Here is a 22505-nt window from a genome sequence, read left to right as displayed (position 1 = left end):
AACCCCATCAACAGTTTCATAAACAACCCCCAGCGAGAGGACAGACAGATAAGCAAAAGGGGGGACACGCAAAACAGCCCCAAAAAAAACATCCTGCTGGTTGCCCTGGAGACACCATGAGCAGGATTGTTGGAGCCCTGCGGCGCACGTTTGGAATAGTACGTGATCACGTCGGCACAGATACTCTGGGGAATAAATATTACATCATCCCAGAGCAGAAAACATGGACAGGTGAGTTAATCCTCTTGAATTCATCTCAGTCCGCATGCCTTAAACAGTACAGATACCTTTTAAAAAGAAGCTTTTAAAACTGAGTTAAAGCTCATTCTGTCCCTAACAACCAAATGTTTGTACAAGCTGTGACTCATTTCACCATGACAACGTTATCTTACTGTCCCATTGTGTTTAAATAGCAACATACATCATCTCTGATTTAACAACATATCTGTAGATGTTGTCATAAAGCTGATTTCTTCTTGAAATACCACATTGCTGTGAGTTTGACTTTCCTTTACCCTTGTAGTGCATTATTCCTACCACTAGGTGGCGCACCAAGCTCAATGGGAACATTCCCTTTGTATCTGTAAAACAATTCACATCATCTTTTAATAATATAGGTGCTATTATGACAGCTCCAGCAGCCTTTAAAGACCAGAGAGTACTCCACTGTTACGTGTCTGTGATAAGGATTTTAGAAAGAGGTCATGTATCTCTACTGCGACATGGCCACAGAGTGTAGTCCTCAAGCCAAGCGGCAGAACTGTGTCATCGGGCTAATCCATGGGTTGGACGCCAATGATGTCCTTCACACTGTCACAGACTGTTCCCACGCCAAGGATGTGCTCCTCAAGATTAAATGCTATAGGGCTTAATAAAAAACTCTGCTGCACTAGTCCGCCCTACAAAGACAAAAGACCTGAACTCGCCAGAGTGTAGAACTGAGATAAATCACTTTAAAGTCTTTTTGTTGTCCAGCCAAATGAGTTGCAGGCAGAATATTGGAAATGTGGCAATTCTTTGTCTTTTTTAATCAGGTTATTAATGTACATAAAAATCTTGAGGTCAAACATGACCTTTGACCCTTATTTGGAAGTTAAGGTACTCTGCCGTCGCATTGCCTGTACAATAATAAGGCGTCATGCCGAGGCAAAAGGCAGTAACTTCCATTTGTTAGCTCCCGTGGTTGCTGATCACTATATTAAATCAGTATATGATAATAATGATAACATATACATGAAATCTAGTGATCATAGCACAATTAAGCGCTTGATGACAGATATTAAAACAAAGGCATAACACCTTAACTCCACTGCAGTAAAACAGTAACTTCACTTTGATCCACAGCAAAACAAAGACAAAGACCCTTATAAGTGAAGTTGCTGGACTCTGTCTTGGTTTCTCGAGGGCTTTTGGAAGTTAAGGCAAATACAACCTACTATTTTCTCAAAAAGAAAACAACACAATTGACCCACGATATCTGTCCACATGATAAAGCACATCTCTAATGTTCCAAAAATGACAAAAACTCATTTTTGGAAAAATTGAAGTTACTGCCTTTTGCCTTTGTAGGGCAGTAGTGTTGTCTAATTTATAGGGTGCATGGGACAGGATTGTAACGACTACATTTAGAAATGGGAATGAGGATTGGTGGAATTCTGGCATTCATGGTTTTTTATTAGTTTGAGAGAAAGAAGATAATTCCAGCTTTAGGGAAGTTGTTTTGTAGCAGAAAAATGACACATCAGACTGCAGCGGTGATTTTGTAATCATTTTACAGCCAATTTTTTTTTTCTAGATTTAATTTAGGACTCTGTGTGCCTTTATTTTTTTTAGGGGACAGGAGAGTGGATATAGTGGGAAATTGGGAGGAGAGAGTGGACGATGACATGCAGGAAAGCGGCTGAGGGTCAGATTTGAACCAGGACCACAGCCTCTGTACATGAGGAGTGCGATAAAACTGCTAGGCCAACCGGCACACATTTTTTTGTTTGAAACAACACAAGAAAAAACACAAACCATAATGTAAAGGATATTGCACCCAAGTCATACCCCATGCCCTTTTGATGAGTTACATTACCTTTTACTCTCCCATTGGAGACTACCATAACCCAAACAGCGTTGCCACCTTAAACAGACCCGGGCTCTGTTTATGCAAGCTTGCAGGTATTGCCAGCATTGATATTACTTCTACTCTAGTAGTTGTAATGTCACAACAACAATGCCACACTGTGGAAATTTCCAGTGATTATGTGTCCCACCCTGCCGGCACATGAACTTTCTGGCCTGCATTGTCTAAGCGTAGACAGACTCATTGGCACGTCCTTATTTATAAGGCTATACTTAACCTGCTTCCATCACACTTGTGCAATTGTATTCATGTGAAAAGTCCTGGAAGCCACAGTCTTCGCTCTGCAGCCCAGTCACAAAACTTATTGTTGTTATCTGTTCCCGAAGTGTGTCTTGAAATTTGGGAAAAGGCGTTTCAGGTTTGCTGCTCCGGCAGCCTGGAATCTCCTGCAGGATGATCTGTGTCATGGGGGAGCTGGATTCTTTAAATCTTTTTAAAAGTAGATTGGAGGTGTTGGAGGACGATGCTTCAGGTTGTAGATGCTTAGACTAATGACTTTATGCTCTGTGACTCAAGACATGCTGAATGAAGAACTGAGGTTTCTCCTGGTTAAATACATTTTAAATAATAAAAAAACAAAACTTGTTTCAAGCATAAACACAATGCACAGAAGTCGTGGCTTTCCTTGTTTAACTCATTGGCAGAACCTTACTTTCCCCGTTTCTATACCACCATTTATCATCACCTGTAAGGGTCCTTGTCAGACTATATAGACCATGGGTCAGGTCACAGGTCAGAGGTCAAAGAGCACAATATCTGACTGTTCCAGACATGATGCTTCTGGTCTACCAGCCTTGAACTGTTGGCTTATTAGTAACTAAGGCTAAGTGTTACACTTAAGGGTTGTCACAGTGACATCATTTTAAACTGAGATATGATACACAAATATAAAACGATATCAATACCTGTTTCAATGTGACACAAATAGAAGTCCCATGCACCCGATTATGGGTATTTTCTTGTTTCTTTATGTCCAAGAATTGGAAGCAAAATCCTGCACACTGTCTAAACTGCACATTAAAACACATGGTATCAAAAAGAATCCATCGTATTATACCATGGGAAATCTTTCAGAATTTTGAGTCCTGAGCAGAGTTTACTCCCATCCATGATGCTGCGTTTGTCTAATCCTATTAACACACGTGTGTGTTTGTCTCCCTCTCTTGGTTCACTAAGATACAGCTTAGATAAGTCTTTCTCCTAGAATAGGTCTCATAGTTATCATACAGAGGTGCTTTCCCCAGACGCTGTTTTAGTGTTTTGCTGCAGAGGGACCGTCTCAGGCTGCTCTCTCTCTCTCTCTCTCTCTCTCTCTCTCTCTGATTGAACTTGACTTTGTGCCTCACCTTTTTTTTTTCTCAGCCAGTTTGCGAGGAAACTTGCGCCCACCTCATATTTATAATTCATTACAAGGCAGCTCCTCCACCCCTGGCTGTCAGACTATTCAAATGAGACATCACAGAGGCCCATTTTCCAGCACGCTACAGGCTACCACGGTCACTGTCCAATCACAATGACTGACACTGTGGAGAGGCCAGTTGGCCTGCATGTGGAAGAACTGGTTCTGAACAAACGCGCTGATAAACTCCTCACAGGCATTGCACACATTAAGACTCATATAACAAACAGATAGAAAATATATGGCACACATATTTGCCTCTTTTCTTTCTGCCACACACCCTGTCCAGCCTTGTGGAAATAAAGCAGATGCATTATTCAGTCCATATGTCTTGCTAAAGCGGGCTCGTTTTGATCTTAAACTGATAGGCCAAGCGTGGGCTCAGGGCCTCAAGGCATGGACCGCAGGGCTTTCCACTGCGGCACATGAGTAGATGTTGAAGTAGGTGAGGAGTCTCTCTCTCTCTCTCTTTCTCTCTCTCCTTCTCTACTTTGCCTACTTCTTGTATTCATTTGTCCATCCCTCGTGTTCACTCAATCCCTCTCTACCTTTATCCATGCTTTGCTGCTCCCATTTTCTACCTCTCTCAATCTGTTAACTTTCAAAAAACTGGGGCGTAAGCAATTCTGCGTGCGGTTGGCTATTTATGAAGACGTTAATGGTCGCTAAAACGGAGAAAGAGAAGGAAGCATTTTCGGGTTTGTTTTGTTTTTTTTATGGGAAACTGTCCTGTCGGATCTCAACAACTGCCCAGATTTCTCCTTAGGTTGACCTCTTTATTTGCCTCAAGTTAGTCCTTCCTCCCCCCCCCCCCCGCCTCCTCCTCCTCCTCCTCTTCATTGCTGCCTCTTGATTTTCCTCCTTTGAAGCCAGGCCAGTGAAGATTTCTATTCACAACACTCGAGTATAGTTCAGTAGTGCGGAGGGCTAGACCCAGCAGAGAGCTCTCGATCCCCCTCTTCTCAGATGTTTCTGCACATCAAAACGGGGGGGGGGGGGGGGGGGGGAGAAAGGGCCAGAGTCTGAAGTACACGCCTAGAGAGGGAGCGTTTCTGTCTCTGGCTTTAGAAAAGGTCCAGCTAAAGAGGGCCTGGTGTATGCTGCTGCCCCATAGAGAGAACTCTGCTATAGGCTGTGGAGGCCCAGTGATTGTTGTCTGTGGCTGGACTACAAGAGAAAGCCACTGGCAATCTGGCCACTGGTCTTTAGAAGGTCCATAGAGCTGAATAGAGAATCTATACTCTCCTCTCTTTCTGTGTGCGTCTGTCCCCCAGGCCTGTCTCTGCCTCACGCTGCATGGGGCGCCGTGTCATGCTGCCCGGATGAAAGCAAAGCATTCTGCGGATGGGCTCATCCGTCTTCGGCAGCGGGCCTGCAGCTTTGACGCCTGCCTTCCCTCCCTTTATTTAGGAAGAGAGGCGCGCTGACATTATCGGCCGCTGCAGGCACATTTGAAAATAATTGCCTGTATGATTGCTATTTTTCTTACCTCTTTGAGGAGGTGTTGCCTTTGTCTTGGAATCAATGGCTGCTCAATACTGGACAGGGGAAAGGCAGTTTCCTTTCATGTCTCGCTTAAAAGGATGTATTTTTAGCGCTATTCATTTTAGCAGTGTGTGCCATGCAGTTTTAATCTATTGGTCCTCTCTGCTGCGTGGAGAATGGAAGGGATTCAGAGGGTCTTCAGAGGTGCGCCACACTGTTGCAGGGAAAAGATGCATTGACTTGTCGTCCTATCACTATCCCTCTCTCTCTTTGTCTATTATTTATTTGATTCCCCGGCACTGTTCTATGAAGTGAAAAACTGAAAAGGCCTCAGTTCTGCTATTTCAGGATGGGCGACTCTGGGGACTCAGGGGAGGAGGTGTGTGTGCTTTTTTTACTACTTTGTGTATTTGTGGTTGTGTTCGTGTGTTTGCGCAATCACGCACTGTGTGTGTGTGTGTGTGTGTGTGTGTGTGTGTGTGTGTGTGTGTGTGTGTGTGTGTGTGTGTGTGTGCACGCATTTTCATCTTCTTTGTTTGGAAAAAAAAAAAAAAAAAAAAGAAGAGAGATTGTGTGTTTTCTCTCCACTTCATGCCCAAACACACTTAACACAACAACAGATGGCTGTGTGTCATCAGAGCGTTGATTCAAGCCGCATATTTCCATGGAAAGAGTCGCAGCGGAGAGAGACGAGGGTCCAAATGGCTGTTTATTCTGCCACAAGTCATCCCCTGGGTGTGATGAAGGAAGGTCTATCCTACAGTAGGACACTAAGTCAGTGCTCACCGTGGAAGCGCTTTGTCCAGAGCTGCTCCACTAAATCATGTTAATTGATCAGCAGCTTTGCAATGCATGGGGTTTAAATGAAGGTTGTTTAATCATTATAGGGAAACCAAGTGGGTTTTAACTCATCTCGCTGTACACTTGGTTGCCAAGTGTGTATTTATTTGTGCACGGGGTGGAACATCATGGAGTGGCTTAACTACTTCATTAAAAAGGCATTTGAAAAGATGGATGCTGAAAATGAGGAGCGGGCACATTTATATCTTATAGTACAACATTAGAAATGGGCCTAGCTCCAATGTTGGTGCTTGGCATTCGTAGGTCTATTAGACACTACCCTACTATAGACCAGTGTCTGAATCTATTTCAGACTCCACCTGTCTCACAACCTAAACATTGTTTATTTAGGCCTAGATGTGGGAATTGAAGGGTAACTCACAATCCGATTTGATACACATACTACCCTTGTACCCTCCTTCGTGTCGTTAGCGCCCACATGAGGAGTCATGTAGTTATGACACCATGAGTCAAACTAGCAGGGGAATCCGTTCATATTTCCTTTAATTAGAACATCCATATATCGGCACCAGCGATTTGTATCACACAAGTCAGGGCGTGAATATTTTTCCATATCTATATTTGTTCTCACCCATATTTATGACATTATTTGAACAGTCTGAGAGATGATATCTAAAGTAAAGCTTGTACATTTGTCTGTAACCCTTTTCCCATTTGGTCCGCTTGTGACGCACTGTCCAATCACGGCTCTCTCTGGTCAGATGGCCAGCGAGATGTTTTGACACCTTCGGGCTCCTTGTCAGTCAGAAACTCACCCAGAAAGACTGACAGACAGACGGACACGCGGACCGACGTCTCCTGGAGCCCGCAGCTGCTTATTCAAGTCAGAATATTTTAATAAAGCAGACAGGCAGAGAGAGAAATAAGGCTAGGAGGAGTTAAGGCGGAGAGATAAGGCAGAGGGAGGTGGGAAATAGTAGAAGGTGGGGTATGGAAAGTGAGTGACAAAGAACAAGGGGGGTGCTGACATGTGGGGTGAAATTATAGAGCAGGGAGGGGGGGGGGGTAAGAATGGAGAGAGTGAAAGTGAAAGGACGGTTTTTGACAGAAAGAGGGTGAAATGAGTGGGTGGAACAGGCAGACAGATAGAGGGGGCGAGAGAGAAGGTGGAGGTAGGTTAATGGAGGAAGGGAGTAAGGAAGTAGGGGAAGAGGAAGGGGGTTGGATGAGAGTGATGGGGGTGAATAGAAAGGGGTGGACAGCTCGGTGTATGGACATCACACACATGGGCCTCAGGAGGAGCCGGAGGAGGAGGGTGTCCACAGCGCTTCACAGCCTCACAAAGGACGCTGACTTCCTGGCTCGACATGGTCCTTTTTTCTATAACCCATCGGGGCAAGGAAGAGACTTCAAGAGGATGGGTGGTCCCTATAAGTGGAAGGGGGCTAAAGTATCCCTTCCACCCTCGAGTGCACCGGGGTTTAGTTAAAAGCAACACACAGGGGAAATCAGAGTTTTCTTTTCAGCATGTTATTACTTTTGTATGAATTATTCTCCTCTGTTCTGCAGCGAGTCGCTCGAGCCTCAGCGGGATCGACAGCAACAGGGACAAACAGAATGAGGGCTGAATAAAAAAAAAAAAGGGAACTGCAGCAGCAGAAGCAGAAGCAGGCCTACTTTACCCCTAAGCTCCTCCTCTCACCAGAACCGAATGCAAAACAACGGCTGGCCTTTTCCCTCTGAACCTCATCCCGCGTCACTATAGGCTCAGGGCTAATGGGTAACCATGGTTACAGTCCTCACACATCCCCTCCATTTTTTATTTATTTTTTTTATTCAAGGGATAAGGGATTGGAGTAACAGAGAGAAGGGGAGTGTGACTGTGTTGTTACCTGGTTGCCCTTGTATCACTGATGCTTATCGGATCACTCCGTCTTCATATAGCCGTCCATTACCATGCACGTCTCGGTCCCTCCATCCCTCTCCTGCGCAGAGCTCAGCTGGAGAGGTGCACACCAGACTCAATCCCCGATCAGAAAGACTGAGAAAGCAGCTCTTTCTGCTGTCTGTGGAAAGGGACTGCAACAGTGTTCTCTCACTATGGTTGCTGACAGATACGGCATTTTTGAGAATAATATCAATACAGATTTCACAGGAGTAAGTTTCCTGATTACAAGGGGCGGGACAAAGTATCAATACGATAATATACTGTACTGTTATCCTGGCTCTTGTGATACAATTATCAAGGTGCTGGTGCTAAATAATGATTCCCTACTAATTTGAACCACCGAGTCAACACTTCCAATCACATCGCAGTGATTTAATACATTTATCCTGCACTTCACCTTTTAAGTGACATTTTCTATTCTTCAGTTAAACGGTTATCCAGATGCATTATTATACGATGGTCTCGCTATGTATCAATTATTGCAGAATCCTTGTATCGTGATGTTTAAGTTACCATGGTATCCTATCCTATAAATAACTCCCGAGATTATTTTATACTGTTGATCAGTTCGAGTAAGGACACTTGTCTGCTCAGCTGAGATGCTTTATGACATGTTCAGAGTCTTTAAATAAAAAAAAAACATTACCAAATATAAAAACTTGATTGTTGCGAAGGTGCCATGGAGGAGCTGTACAGTTGCGCAGGTATGTGCAAGATGACAGTGTCTTAAAATAACACACAGTGTGCAGTGTTAACAGATACAATGTATTAATGGGCACTACACACTGGTAGTGCAGCCATCATTTTAAGGCTAGTATTGTTTCTGTAATACTTATTAAAAAGGAGTCTTTATCAGAAAAATACATCCTGATGGACGTATTTAGATCTGTCGGTCCTCTCACCTTTTACTCAACGTAAAATGTAATGTGAAATTGGTGTTTCTTAAGAAAGACACCGGGCTTGTTGAAGATGATGTATGTCCACCAGTTGAAGTCGGATGCATGGAGCTCATTCTGTTTCGTATTGTGGTTGTTTCTTTTTCGGGGGTTTCCACACCTGCATGTTGCCATTCTAGGTGTGTTCTCCTTCCCCTGACATCTGTGTCTGTAATCAAAGACGGAGTGCAGGAGAAAAAGCACACCGCTAGAGAGACGGCCTGAAACACCTGGAATGACATTGTGGAGGTGAAAAACCTCTCAGGTCGCCCCCAGCAGTACTCACCTGGGAGCTGAGGTGTGAAGTTGGGGGTTTAGTGTGTGTGGGTGTGTGTGTGTGTGTGTGTGTGTGTGTGTGTGTTGAAGCAGGTGATGGAGTTTAGCAGGGTGTGTTCAGGGTTCAAAGAGCAGCCCTCAGAGCGCATCACGTCTTATTCTAACGAACGGGAAGGATAGGCGTTCCTGCCGTTTGATTGGCTCCCCATCTGGCTGCCAAGGCAACCCCTCACCCGTCCTTCCTCCCTGTCTCCTCCCTCACTCACTCACTCCCTCCCTCCCTCCCTTCCTTCCTTCCTTCCTCCCCTCCTCCCTTCCTCTCCCCCTCTCCGGTTCCACAGCTAGGCTCACAGATGAGTCGCGCTCAGACAGGTGAGATGGCTCATGAATATTTATGTGGTGGGATTTCATTCCTCCTGCCGCTGGCCCCTCCCCCCTCTCCAACGCTGTGCTGCGTTTGTCCTTCACGGTAAGAGGCAGCGTCCTCGCTCCTGTCCCTCAGGTTAATCTGCCTACTCTCTAGCCTGTGTGTGTGTGTGTGTGTGTGTGTGTGTGTGTGTGTGTGTTTGTATGTGTGTGTCTGTGTGTGTGTCTGAGTGTGTGTCTGAGTGTGTTTGACTGGTAAGTAGGTTTCCCCCTAGTGAGTGATGAGAAGGCAGACCTGTCACGAGGGGGCCCACTGAGATCGAGAGCTCCTAACACCTTTCATACCCCCCCTCCTCTCTCTCTCTCTCTCTCGCTCTCTCTCGCTCTCTCTTGCAGAGTTTATATGTGTGAAGCTGAGAGAAAGCTTGTGCTCAGTTTGATGACTTATCTACATCTCGGATCCTAAAATAAAAACTCTATAAATCCAATAGGTGCATCTTCATGTGTTTTGACACATTTGTTATATAAGGCAAACTGGAACTCTAGAAAGTTGTCATGACATGGTTCATTGTTTTCATAATTGTCAGACCCTAAATGGTTCATTGGAAAGTTACTGAATATCATATGTCATATTTATTTCATTTGAATTTAACCCAGCTGGTTTTTTGTTTGTTTGTTTTGTTTGTTTGTTTCCATCTCCCGCTCTAAGCTTCAAAAGCTCATATGAGGAGTTTTTTTTAAAGCTGGATTTGAAACAAACTAAAATGAATACTGTATGACCGGCAATCAGAGACAAGATTGATCATCCCTATATATTGATTTTTAATGTCTAGAGCAGCTGCTGCCAGAGAATCCGCTCTTTGTTGACACTTTGAATGTTAGGAGGAGATTTGTTCTTTAGAAAGTTCTTGCAAGAAAACTAACTTTGTTTTTCTAGAGGGCAAAAAGACAAACCTCGTTACAGTTGACTCCTGGTGGACTGGTCCTGTTTTTCATCTTTTTTTAAGACTAAATGGGTCATAAAATCATGTTAAAACAAACTTTATTTGTTTGAATGTTTAGTTTGGCTGTTTTCTTTAGGAGAACAGTCTCTGTTAAAAAATAAAGAATCTATAAATTGATTAATGTCAGGAATTGTAAATTAAAAGTGGCACCTTGAGCTGAAAAGTCACATGATAAGCTGTAATTCCCTTTTTCCAAATGTCTTCAAGTAATGTTGTAAATATTAAATTAGCCTATAGTCATTTGATAGCAGTTTCTTTAAGTTAACCGGACAGACTTTGTTATTAAGTTTTATACTTGTACTGTATATAGCCTTGGCCTGTATGCGTTTCTTTTCTGCAGTTGTCCCAGATCAGAGATTACCAAGAGAGCGAGATCCACCCCAATCAAATCTCCTCCCAACGTGTATGTGGTGGGAGGATCAGCCGTGTTTCATAAATATATGTACATACTGTATTTGTTATTCAAATGTTATTCAAAGAACCCTGTGGTGGATGGGTTTTAGTCATGCTGCAAAAAGCATCAAGACAAGAGGAGAGCCATGTTTCTGTGACAGAGAGTGGAGAGCGCAGAGAAAGAGAGAAAGTGGGCGCCCCTCTTTATGCTTATTAGCACGGCATTAGCACCTAGCTAAGCGCTTGTGGGGAACTGTATCATAATTGTACCATTTCAGTCTGCTGCTGCTGCCACCCACACCCAATGCAAATATGGATAGGATCTGTTTATAATTAGCATACCTGTTCAATGTATTTGCTGGTATTGCCTGGAGAACACAGCCTTTTGTTTGCTGGCAGTTGTTTTTGTTCTGCTATCATCATGGGGTTGTGTGGGGTGGAGGGGGGGGGGGTGGGGGTGGTTCCAGGAAAGGGTTTCTCAGAAGACATTTTAAAGCATACATAAAAACAAAGTGGAGATCATAGGAATGTGTTTCACTCTTTGCATGGCGGAGAAGGTGAAAGACAAAGCAGTGTTTTTTGTCAGACCTGGATATTAGAGAACTTGCGCTGTGAGGCCCTTTAGTAACAATCTAGTGGGAGCCAAAGCGGAAGCAAAGCAATGCTAGCCTAATTAGCTGACCTGATTACTTATAGAGGCTGGATAAAAGTATGGACAAGAATCATCCTCTTATGGCTTCATCACAGAACAGCACATCTTCATTAGTTTGAGTTAAAGAACAAACAGATGAAGACAATCTCTGTTTTCTTAATGATCAATAGTATCAAAAAGTGTAGAAGCTCTAAAAAAAAAATTCAGATCTTCATTCATATTTAAAGCCCAAATGTGCTGCGAGAGATAACAGGAAACACTGTCCAAATTGCACAAATACGTTAACGTGGCCAAGGTATTTAAACTCCTGCAAACTCCTGCACAGCAGCAGCACTTTACCTCCATTTTTGGTAATTCAAAACAAGAAATTACCTAATATTGGTTGCCTATTTTTGTTGCCATGGTATCAAAGCAGGGAATGATATCATTGCATTTTTACCAGAATCGTACCTAAGTATGAAAATCTGTCACCTTGACAAGCCCAAAACAGAAACTCTTTTTTTTTTTTTTTTTTTTTTGAAGTCCCAAGCAAAGCCGCATCACAAGCCCTCCCTTCACACACACTACTTGAGTGCCATCCTTCATCCGTCACTGTGTGCCACAGCTATCTGTTATGGCTGAAGTAAACATTAAGGCCATCAGTCTGCTCTGTGCATGGAGGTGGTTGCCTCCATTTGTCCATGTCCAGTCAGCTGCGGAGAAACGGTGATGGAATCCTGACAGATTGTCTGTGTTTTGGAGCGTGTTGTTTTCCTTGCCCGTCCATTTTTCTCCTCCTAGCCATGTTTGCCACGCATCATCACTCTCTCTCTCTCTCTCTCTCTCTCTCTCTCTCTGTCTCCTTCTCTCTCCCCCCTCCTTGCTTGCCTCATCATTTCTCAGAGGAACGTGAGCGATGGGTGGACATCCGGTTACCTGTGAGGACAAACTGTAGAAACACAGTACTTGTTATTACACCATATGAAGCGCCACACAAAGACACATCACAACTGGACCATTTAATTCTCCTGCTCTCTCTTATTCTCTCGTCATCCCACCCCCTCCCAAACCACCTCCTTCCCCACCTCCCCTACCTCTGTCTCCATGTCATTGTACGCCAGCCAAACTTGTCTAATCAGCAGATTCGACCAAAAATAATTGGCGATGGCCTTGCTGCTAGCGCGCGTCGTGCTGTATACAGATAGGCAAAGGAGCACTTAATATTCCAAGCAGCTCGTGCCTCTCCTGTTCTCTGTGATATCTGACCTCTTTTGTCTCCTGCTCGGCTTGATGTTGATTTTGGAGGGCATTGTTAGCCCGAGCGCTGTGATTGGAAGAGGGGTTGCCGGCGAGGGGGGCTGTGGTTGGTTGGGTTAAAGTAGGAGGCTGATTTGCATAAAGGCTTAGCCCAGATTTGGAGCCACTCAGCGAGATCTGAGGAGAAGGGCCCGAGGGCCACGAGGTAATCATCCATGGCCTGTCACAGTGCTGTCATCCCTCTGTGTATTTGTGTTTCTGTCTGTCTGTCTGTCTGTTTCTGTGTGTCTGTGGAGGCGCGGGAGGCTGAGTGTGTTGTGTCTGCAGCTTTGTGTTTGTTTGCATTTTGTGTGCATCATTGTGGAGAATCTCATTCATATTCCCCCCCCCTCCTCCCCCCCCTCTTCTTCTTCTCTTTATGGTTTTCCAGGAAGACTGGTCCGAGCCAAGCGGATGGTAGAGGCAGCCAATCCTACAGAATTTGAATACACAGAAGGCAACATACCGATGGAGTGGGACGGTAAGTCTGGACTGCAGCATCGCTGGTACAAACCTTCACCATCACTATTAAGTGACAATGTTAACATAAGAGCTACCAAGTGAAGTACACAAAGTGCTGCACACATAAAATGGAATAACAAATTCATGGCAGCATCTATTGGGGCCTAGTCTAATCCATTGATTTTCTCTGCTTTTTTTTTTTTGGGGGGTGGGGGAAAAGCGTATTCATGAGTTTATCAAAGACGCCTTCTGCTGGTGTTATACAACCGTACCATAAAATAGTGTTTCGAATTTCTTACAACTGGATACAAACTGTTCCCTCTGTCTCAGACTGGCTTTATCCACCTTAAACCCCTCATCCTGCTTCGCCCCATCCCTCATGCATTTTCATCAGGATGCAAATAAGAAAGGGATAAAAGAGGCCCAGAATCCCTGCGCTAGCTAGAGGAAGAGTTAGAAAATCTCTCTCTCTCTCTGTCTCTCTCTCTCCCTTCCTCGTTCCCTTTAACCTGCTCTGCTGTGCAGCCAGCTCAGCCAAAATAGAGCTCCTTAAAGAGAGAAGAGGAAAAAAAAAAAGACAGAGAAAGATGACAGACAGACACAGCTCTCCTCAGGAGGAGGAAAGAGGGACAGAGGTAGTGATGGGAAATGACAGTGTGTGTGCTTTCAAATTCAAAGATCAGAGCCGATCCACTCTGTCTCTGCTGAGACTCGGCGCTCAGCGGCCCTGCTCTGCTTCCTCTAAAGCACTATCAGTGTTTTGAGTTTATATTGTGCAGAACTAGTTTTACCGTTCTGCAATAGTTTTTTTTCTAAGTAGAATGAAGCAGAACAAAGTAAATAAACCCTGGATACTACCTCCCAGCTAGCTTGAGTACCCGCTGATGCTATAGCTGCAGCCTGTACATATGACTGCAGGTTTTGTTTGTGCCGTGTGTGTTTGTGTGGGTGTACTCACTCTCCTTTTCTCTCCTCCTCTCTCTCTAACTCCTCCAGCTTGGATCCGAGGCAGACGGAAAGAGCCCCCCTCGATCGAGGTACGTCGTCCTCCTCCTCCTCCTCCTCCTCCTCCTCCTCCTCCTCCGCTTCTTACCCACAAGCCTCCCTGCTGTGCTGATGGTTGGGCTCTGGGGGACTGGTTACAAGGGAGGGAAAGAAGCAAAGATGGAGAGAGAAAGTGCTTTGATTTGTTTTATCTTACAGTTGCAAACTGAATCCAGGAACTTTGCGGGGACAGGTGTTAAAATAAACAGCAGCTGAAGTGCATTGATGGCGAGACGGAGAGCAAAGACAGCCTCTGAACGAGCGGCTCACTGACACCATGTCCTAGTTTACTGTCTGTTTTTTTTTTTGTTTTTTTTCCCCCAGCATCTCAAATTTTTGTGTTTTATTTCTGGCACTCTCCGAGAAGGGGACGGTGAAGGAGTGCAGTTTCCCCCCCCCCTCGTGTACCTCTCCCTGGGTTTATTGCTCTTTAAATGTGAGAATGCTGGAAATGATTTGGCGGGCGAAATGTGGGTCTATAGGAAATCCCTTGGAAGGCCAATACCCAGGCCCTCTTTCTATCTCTCTGTGTCCTCTCTCCTGCCAGTGGCCAATGCCATCCCCTGCCTCCGCTGCCAGAACATTCTCTTCCAATTTTCTGCCTCACGTCTGCCCAATAGCTGCCATCGACAGCTGGACAGTGTTGATGTGGCCAAGGCTTCACTCCCAGCACATTACCCTACCCCTTGTCACGCTCCCTCTCTTCCCAGTCCAAGCCGACATAAATTGATTGGATTAAATCCTGTCATTAACAGGCTGGAAAAGCAGCTCAGTATGTTTGTCTCCCTCCCCAAAGCGGGGCTTTTTGGCCACGGCTCTCCCCGTCTCTTTTCCAGTCCTTCAGTCCTGCCAAAACACAACAGCATAATGCCCAGTCCTGCCTTCTTTTTCTTGCTTTCCCAAGCTAGGGAGAGGCTAACATCACTGGACACTCGCTGTGGCTCAAGTGGGTAACTGTTCCACTGGTGGACCGTGTTCAGGTTGTAATTGTTTCCATGAGCTGAAACGGTTTGTTTATACTGCGAATGCCTCCTGTCATGTTAGCTTACCAATCCGTTCCAAGCACTACATTTTTAACCTGGGTTTATTAGCCCAGCATAGGTGAACTGAACACGCTCGCGCAGCGCTAGTAAATGCCCCGACTTCATCCTCGGCGGCTTCTCACATTTGTTCCTGGAAGCCACCCAGTGCAACTTCACGTGTCTGCTTCTTAGGACTTCTGAGCAGTCGTCTCTCTGTGCCTCGCCTTCAGACGAAACACAGACAGTTTATTATTGTCCGCATTAATCACGAGGTACGTGTTTGTGGCTTCCACGAAATAATCCTGTAGTCTCACTCCATTTTCTTAAATCTCAAGCAAACAGACACTCCGACATTTCCATCACCACACATACCGTAGTGGATAATGTCCATAAATGGTTCTTCTTTTCTCCAGTAGTTTTTGTTCAAATGTATTTCATATCTACAATTTGGCGGTTAAAATACACACACCAAACTAATGGCACATTAACCCCAGAATAAAAATTCATATTGCAGACTGCAGCGTGGATTATCAATGTAATTCTTTTGACTAAAGGTCTAAGAAAGATGTTTCAGTCTTTGATGTCCTCACAGAAGTCTTTGGTATTCTTTCTTGGCAGAAACAGACAGAAACACAAGTGGCTCCTTTCAGTTTGTCTTGTTTTATGTGGTTGGTGGTTTGGAGACTTTTTTTTTGCATCTTTGAACCGGGGGGGGGGATTGAAGTGACAGTGGATTGCTTGTCCAGTAAGATGTCTACTAAATAACTTATCTTTTGGCGCCATCAAACATGAAACAAACACAGCCAGCCTCAGTAGGTATAAGGACAGTCACTGACTCATTATGGACAAGTGTTTTTTTTTTATCCATTAACTGGGAAATCTGATTCTTTTTTCAAACCACTTAACTCCTAACTTGTATCTGACGACACTTCATGCAGACACATAACAATTATGAAAGGGAAAATGGTATAAATAGAGGAGCGTGTTTGACAAGTATGTTTGAATATCAGCGGATTCATGTTCTTATTTTAGGTTGTATATTTCCTCCTGGTTTCCAATCATTCTTCAACATGTATGACCATAAAAGATAGGAGATATACCGCATGTCATAACCTCTACAGAATGCCTTCGAACATGCGTCTCTCTCCCCCCCCCCCGTGTGTTTCACAGGAGCTGCTGAAGAACGAGGCTTACAGGGGGCAGATTAAAGTGAAAGCAAAGGAGTTGGAGGAGCGAGATCTGGCTCTGCTCGCTAAAGAGTACGAGGAGGGTCTGGTGGCGACTCCTGCAAAGACTTTAGCCACAGGCCACGCAGCCAGCAGCAACTTCGGCAAGCAGGAGATCAGCGAGGAACCCACCAGCACTGCGAACGAGTTCCAGCCTGGATCCTGGATGCCCAATCCTAAAAAATAGACGGAGACATCCTAATGCACTGAGACGGCTGTAAAAATGTAATACAATAAAAGAACCTCAGCAAGAAATGCTTCCAACGTGAAACTGATATTCACTCTAAGTTTGGACTTTAAAATGTAATACTTAAAACATCTTTATGTTTAATGCAATTTTAGTCAAAAAAAAACCACAAACTGGATTCTGAGAAACCACCAAAGTTTGATCTACTCAAATCTGACTGAGTCTCAAATGACCTGGCACTATACCGTTCACATTTATTTTAACATAGATTAATTTCATTGTAAGAATGGATACACAAGTTGAGATAGTTCTGTCCCCTCTGTGTTTATAAGTGTATAAAAGCACAACAGTGACCTCTCATCCTAAGGCTAACTTTAAGTGAATGCCATGATATACTGTTATGAAAAAGTTATTTTTGTGTGTGTGTGTTTTTCTAGGGGCTTTTTATGCCTTTATTTTAGAGGCAGGACAGTGTATAGTCAGAAACCGGGGAGAGAGAGAGAGAGAGAGTGGGGAATGACATGCCACATATCGGACCTGAACCTGGCCTCCCGCTCTCAAGGACTGAAGCCTCTGTACATCAGGAGTGTGCACCAACCGTCGCCCCAGGAAAAGGTTTTTTTTAATAAAGCAAAGAAACACTGAAGTGGTTGTTCTTCCAGTATTGTTTGTACATCGACTTTGAATTCATTTTGAATTCAAAAAATAATTCTAAATGAATTATGACCATTTTAGTGGTCTAATGATGATTTGTCAGTCGTGAAAAAAATGAACACATAAATACAAAATGTTTAAAATTGAAGCCGATCAGAGGAAGAGAAATCCAGTATGAGATTATAACTACCTGCAAATGAAACATGTACCGATAGTTATACCAAATAATGTAACAGCAGGTTATTTGACATTGCAAAGATGAAAAGCGTGATTTGTTTGGGTAGCCCGTCACACAAAAAAAAAGTTTCTATCTGTATGTTAAGATGACTGTTAACACTAAAGTGAAGTCAGAAATCAGCCAGGGCCTGAGGATGCTGCCATGTGACTTTAAATACAGTTTGTAGTTTCCATTCCTCACTGCTGCTTGTAAATCACCTGTCGTTCCAATGGATGATGTTACTGCTTGTTGAGTCGCAGAACAAAGTTCTTTCACTTGAAATTAGAGAGCATGTTTGTCACAGAGACTCTAAAAAAAAAGTTCATCACTGTTAGATCCTCGCTTAACGAGCAGCGTGAAGCCGGATCCTGCAGTCTCACTTCTCTGTGTGATTTTCTAAATGTTCACAAGAGATTACAAAAACCTGGAAACTGGATCATTAATACATTTCAAGAGGAAGAAAAGGGAAGTTATGTTTAGAAACATCAGCAAACCTACCTGCCTGTACGTGTAATAATGTGTTTTAACAGATAAGATCCACACTCACATAGATAATAAAAGTGTTCAGTCCATCATACGTTTGCTTTAAAATGTGATTAGGTTATGCTAACGAATAAAAGAAAAGAATCCATCCATTAATAATACTGCTTTTTCCTGTTCTGGCTCGAGGGGAGGGGGGGCTAGAGCCCATCCCAGCTGCCATAGGGCGAGAGGCGGGGTACACCCTGGACTGTTCGCCATTCAACCAGCAACACTCACATTCACACCTACAAGCAATTTTTTGTCATCAGTTAACTTAAAGAGCATGTCTTTGGACTGTGGGAGGAGGCCGGAGTACCCGGAGAGAACCCCCACGTGCACAGGGAGAACAGTGATGCTCCTGTCTGACAGGGATTCAAACCAGAACCAGGATCCTCCTCGCTGTGAGGCGACAAGCGCTAACCACTGCACCACCGCGCAGCCCAAGAAAAAAAGTTGGACATAACTAAATTCACCTGTCAGACTCGCACCCTTACTTTTGCACAGGTACGCTCATGCAAATTTGCAAGACATGTTGCTGCTCCAGAGCCACGCTTCACTTTGAGTAATATGAAGAGATTAGTTTTCTTCCCCTTTGAGATAAATCCTCTGTCCATCTCATGTTTTCAGCCTAAACACACGTGCCCTGGTTAAAACATAATAAAACATGAGGGGAGGACTACCTTGTATGTGAGCTGAATTTAAAGCATTTGCAATACACTTTCCAGTCCAAGATAAAATCCACAAAGAGGAAATTGAATTTTCTTATCAAGCATGAAAACTTTATTTATTAGAAAGTATTTTGGATATCTGCAAGTAACTTAGATCAATTTCCAGTATGCTCATTACACGGTCAATTCAGCAGAACATGGATGCTAACAATGGAATGCAAGGTGTTGCAGCAGCTGTGCAATATTATCCGCAGAGCTCTGTATAAAAACGTCATACAGATGACCACTGTGCTCTTGCTGACCATAGTCCCATCGGGATGAGCCTCCTCCAGGCAGCACTGTCTGCCTCAGCACTGTTAGGCCTGTGGGGCCAGTGTCCCTCCTCCCACCCCAGACATGATGCAGAGTGGCCCTTTGCTGACAGTAGGGCTGGGACAAAGAAGGGCACCGTGTCATTATTTGGAACAAGGAGGGCTGTGAGCATGGTGGTCTCTCCTGTTTTATTTATATGCCCTCATTCTGCCCTCACAGGCTCAGTCTTTCTTGGTCCTCTTGGCCTTGGCTATGTTTTCCTGACGTTTCTGCTTTTTCTTCTGTTCCCGGTCGCGTGCCTCAATCATCTTGGCTAGCTTCCAGGACAGCAGTGCACTGGCAATGAAGAGGGGTGTGAGTGCCAGTATGACAGTGGTTAGGAAACCGTAGGGGTCTTTCGCAGCCCACTCCACCACGTACTCTGCCCATGCCCGCACGTCAATCATCCTGGTCAGCAGCGATGAGTCTTGATAAAACCCTAAGAGAGGGTACAAGGAGAGAAAGCAGTGAATGGCCGGAGCTGTGGGACATACAACAACAACTAAAGAACCCTATTTAAATAATGAAAGATACTATGAATTGAATCTACTTTTACAGTGTATGCAATTTCTTTATCTCCCCGGTCAAACTGTCTACAGTTACTGAGTGCATTCTCTGAAAAAAAACTATCAAGAAATTGATTCCATCAGTTTTGAAAATTGTTTTATTGACACTTTCATTGTTTCCTCAATAACAAATACCAAAAATGTCAGACTTGGTTTCTCTTCTTGGGTTGGGTTGGGTTCTTGTTTTTCCTGGGTTCTTCTTCAAAGTTATTTTTATTGAATTTTAGATAATTACACACATTAACACAAACAGATCCAACCCCAATACAATCCCCCACCCCTTGCTGTCACTCACGTATAAAGACTCTTTCATTACCTTGCCATATTCTGTTGACGGTTAAAATGAAAGAATAGTTGTTGAGGCACTTGGTGAAAAATAAATTCCTGGGTTCTTATGATGGTTCTTGTGATGGTCGGGTTATATATGTCTGTTGGGTATCGTGCACTTTGGGTTCTTTTCTGTTGAATTGTATTTAATTATTTTTAGTATTTTGCATTTGTTTGTTCTTGCTGTTGTTTATGTTCTTCTGTGTTTGGTTTAGTTTGCTTTGTTCTTGTTTGTCAAAGCACTTTGTAAACCTGTGTTTTTAAAAGGTGCTATATAAATAAAGTTATTATTATTATTCTCTATTTTATTGTCTCAAATACTGAAAATGTGTTTATTGATTAATTATGAGAAAAGAGAAGCTGGCAGAGTTATAAATGACACTACACACCAAAAATGACTTCTAGACGTATAGACTTTAATCAGATGTAACCTCAATGTCTTATCAGTAAATGGCATACCTAAAGTAAAAGTTACAGTGTCACCTCACAGTGATGCAACTATTGAACTTCCCTCTGGATCGTCGTACGTATAAAGTATCTGTCTATCAATCTAACTAAATGTAACAACTTGCCAATCAAAACTTGAAGGGCCATTTGATGGCATAATAATAATAATAACTTTATTTATATAGCACCTTTTAAAAACACAGGTTTACAAAGTGCTTTGACAAACAAGAACAAAGCAAACTAAACCAAACACAGAAGAACATAACAAATGCAAAATACTAAAAATAATTCAATACAATTCAACAGAAAAGAACCCAAAGTGCACGATACCCAACAGACATATATAACCCGACCATCACAAGAACCATCATAAGAACCCAGGCAACACAAGAACCCAACAACACGAGCTGAGACCAAGAGGAGCAAAGATTTAAAAAGATGTAAGAAACTAAAAGAGCTGAAAAAAATAAATAAAAAGATAACAGCAATAAGAAGGTAAGAGCAGTAAAAGAAATAGAAACAAGTGGTTAAAGGATAAAGAAAAACAATAATATTAATAAAAATAAAAAGTAAATATAAATATGAAACATAAACAGACAAAGTAAGATAAGAAGTTAAAACATAAGAGGAGTTAAGATAAGAGCATAAAGAAAGAAGTAAAAGAAGATAAAAATAGTCAAACCAGTGAGAAATGGTTTACACATACAGAACAGAAACAGGTGTGTCGATGGTTAAACTATCTTTACTGTATTTATTTTTATATATCCTACAGTCCTCTCCTATTTACAGAAGTCATTATCAGCTGTTCTCTGTCACCACTGTGTCAAAAACCACCATATCGTTACAATAATCAATCATAGGCAATTACTACTTAGCAACACGTCTAGTCATTGTAGTCACATCAAGATTACAACCTTGTAAAACAAAAACAAAGCTGTAACATTAGATATGATTATTAACTTCAATCATAAAGGGCGTTACAAATGTCTATAAATGTCAACAGGTTATTACAGTTACACGTCATGACAAATCTGATCATCAGTTTTGTTTTATAAAGCCACTACATGCATGTTAAAGATTCATGTTAGAGATTCATGTTAAAGATTCATGTTAAAGATTCATGTTAAAGATTCATGTTAGAGGCTCTGAGTGGAAAAAGTCTTAAAACTGATTATTGACTCGACCCTCCCGCTGCTAGCCTCCGTTAGCTACACACAATAGATAAAACCATTACAAACACTCGACTGCGATCACAGCCCAGTTTAAATCAGCAGAAACTGATTGAATATGTTCATACACATAATCTATCCCTCTGATAAGACGTGTATTTCAAAGTTGTCGCTGAAACACTTGTATTTACCCCCCCGTTAGCAGAGCAAGCTAACGTCAAACCGGCCTAACTTTACGGAACCACAGCATTAAGCGAAACATCGACACAACAAGGCGAATTCATCCAACAAAAAAGAACGATTTCATATTTAAACGATAGGCAATTGTGTTAAAAATGAGTTAAGTACGAAAAATAACTTACACAAGTGCAGGGATTTAATTAATATCCACGATAAACTCCAGCTCCTCCCTGTTCCAGGAAGTGTAATTGGTGTGGTCGCTACTTACCGCTTGCTCGTGATTGGCTATGACGCAATCCTTATAGACATGGGAAATGTAGTCCATTGGCCTTTAAAACGGATTTAGATACAAACAACCAGTCCATATTAAAAGGTTCTGCCAACATATTGACTCAGATAACTTCGTGATGAAAACAGTGATATACTCATAAACAGCCTTTCTCTTTTTCTCTCTCTCTCTCTCTCTCTTTCTCTGCAGAACAATGGATGAATGCAAAAGCATCCTGCAAAATACATTTGTAGTCTTTAATTTTTTATTCTAAAAGATTTTGTAGGGCTGTGAACATGTGGCATAATGTAAAAAAAGAAAAGGTTGCTGGGGTGGGGTGAGGGGGGTAGTGAAATAATTTGAGCCTTTAGATTGTATTTTATTCAAACTGCAGAATTTAAAATGATAACTTTTGTAATTAAATTCTTATATTGTTTTAATTAAAATAGATTTAAAAAATAAGGTTCCTCAAGGAGTGAATTGATTATTTATTTATTTATTATATTTAATGAATATGCTTTAAAAAAAATGTC

The 22505-nt window shown here is 42.8% G+C and overlaps 2 protein-coding genes across 2 annotated transcripts; one reads left to right on the top strand and one right to left on the bottom strand.

The window, feature by feature from the left end:
* The first annotated feature begins 18 nt into the window (after positions 1–18).
* ndufaf2 (NADH:ubiquinone oxidoreductase complex assembly factor 2) lies at positions 19–17249 on the top strand. Its single transcript, XM_061038788.1, has 4 exons — positions 19–231; positions 13054–13143; positions 14121–14161; positions 16361–17249. Exons 1-4 carry the CDS (start codon positions 117–119, stop codon positions 16601–16603), a joined length of 489 nt encoding a protein of 162 aa, XP_060894771.1. The 5' UTR covers positions 19–116; the 3' UTR covers positions 16604–17249.
* A 1499-nt stretch (positions 17250–18748) lies between these two features.
* smim15 (small integral membrane protein 15) lies at positions 18749–22002 on the bottom strand. Its single transcript, XM_061038789.1, has 2 exons — positions 21887–22002; positions 18749–19454 (listed from the first exon to the last, which is right to left on the bottom strand). The coding sequence occupies exon 2, from the start codon at positions 19420–19422 to the stop codon at positions 19198–19200; it is 225 nt and encodes a 74-aa protein (XP_060894772.1). The 5' UTR covers positions 19423–19454; positions 21887–22002; the 3' UTR covers positions 18749–19197.
* Positions 22003–22505: the final 503 nt, after the last annotated feature.

This window comes from Labrus mixtus, chromosome 5, assembly GCF_963584025.1.
Source record: "Labrus mixtus chromosome 5, fLabMix1.1, whole genome shotgun sequence".
Taxonomy (NCBI): Eukaryota; Metazoa; Chordata; class Actinopteri; order Labriformes; family Labridae; genus Labrus; species Labrus mixtus.
Note: the sequence above shows the minus strand (reverse complement) of the source record. Positions and strands in the feature narration are given on the sequence as shown.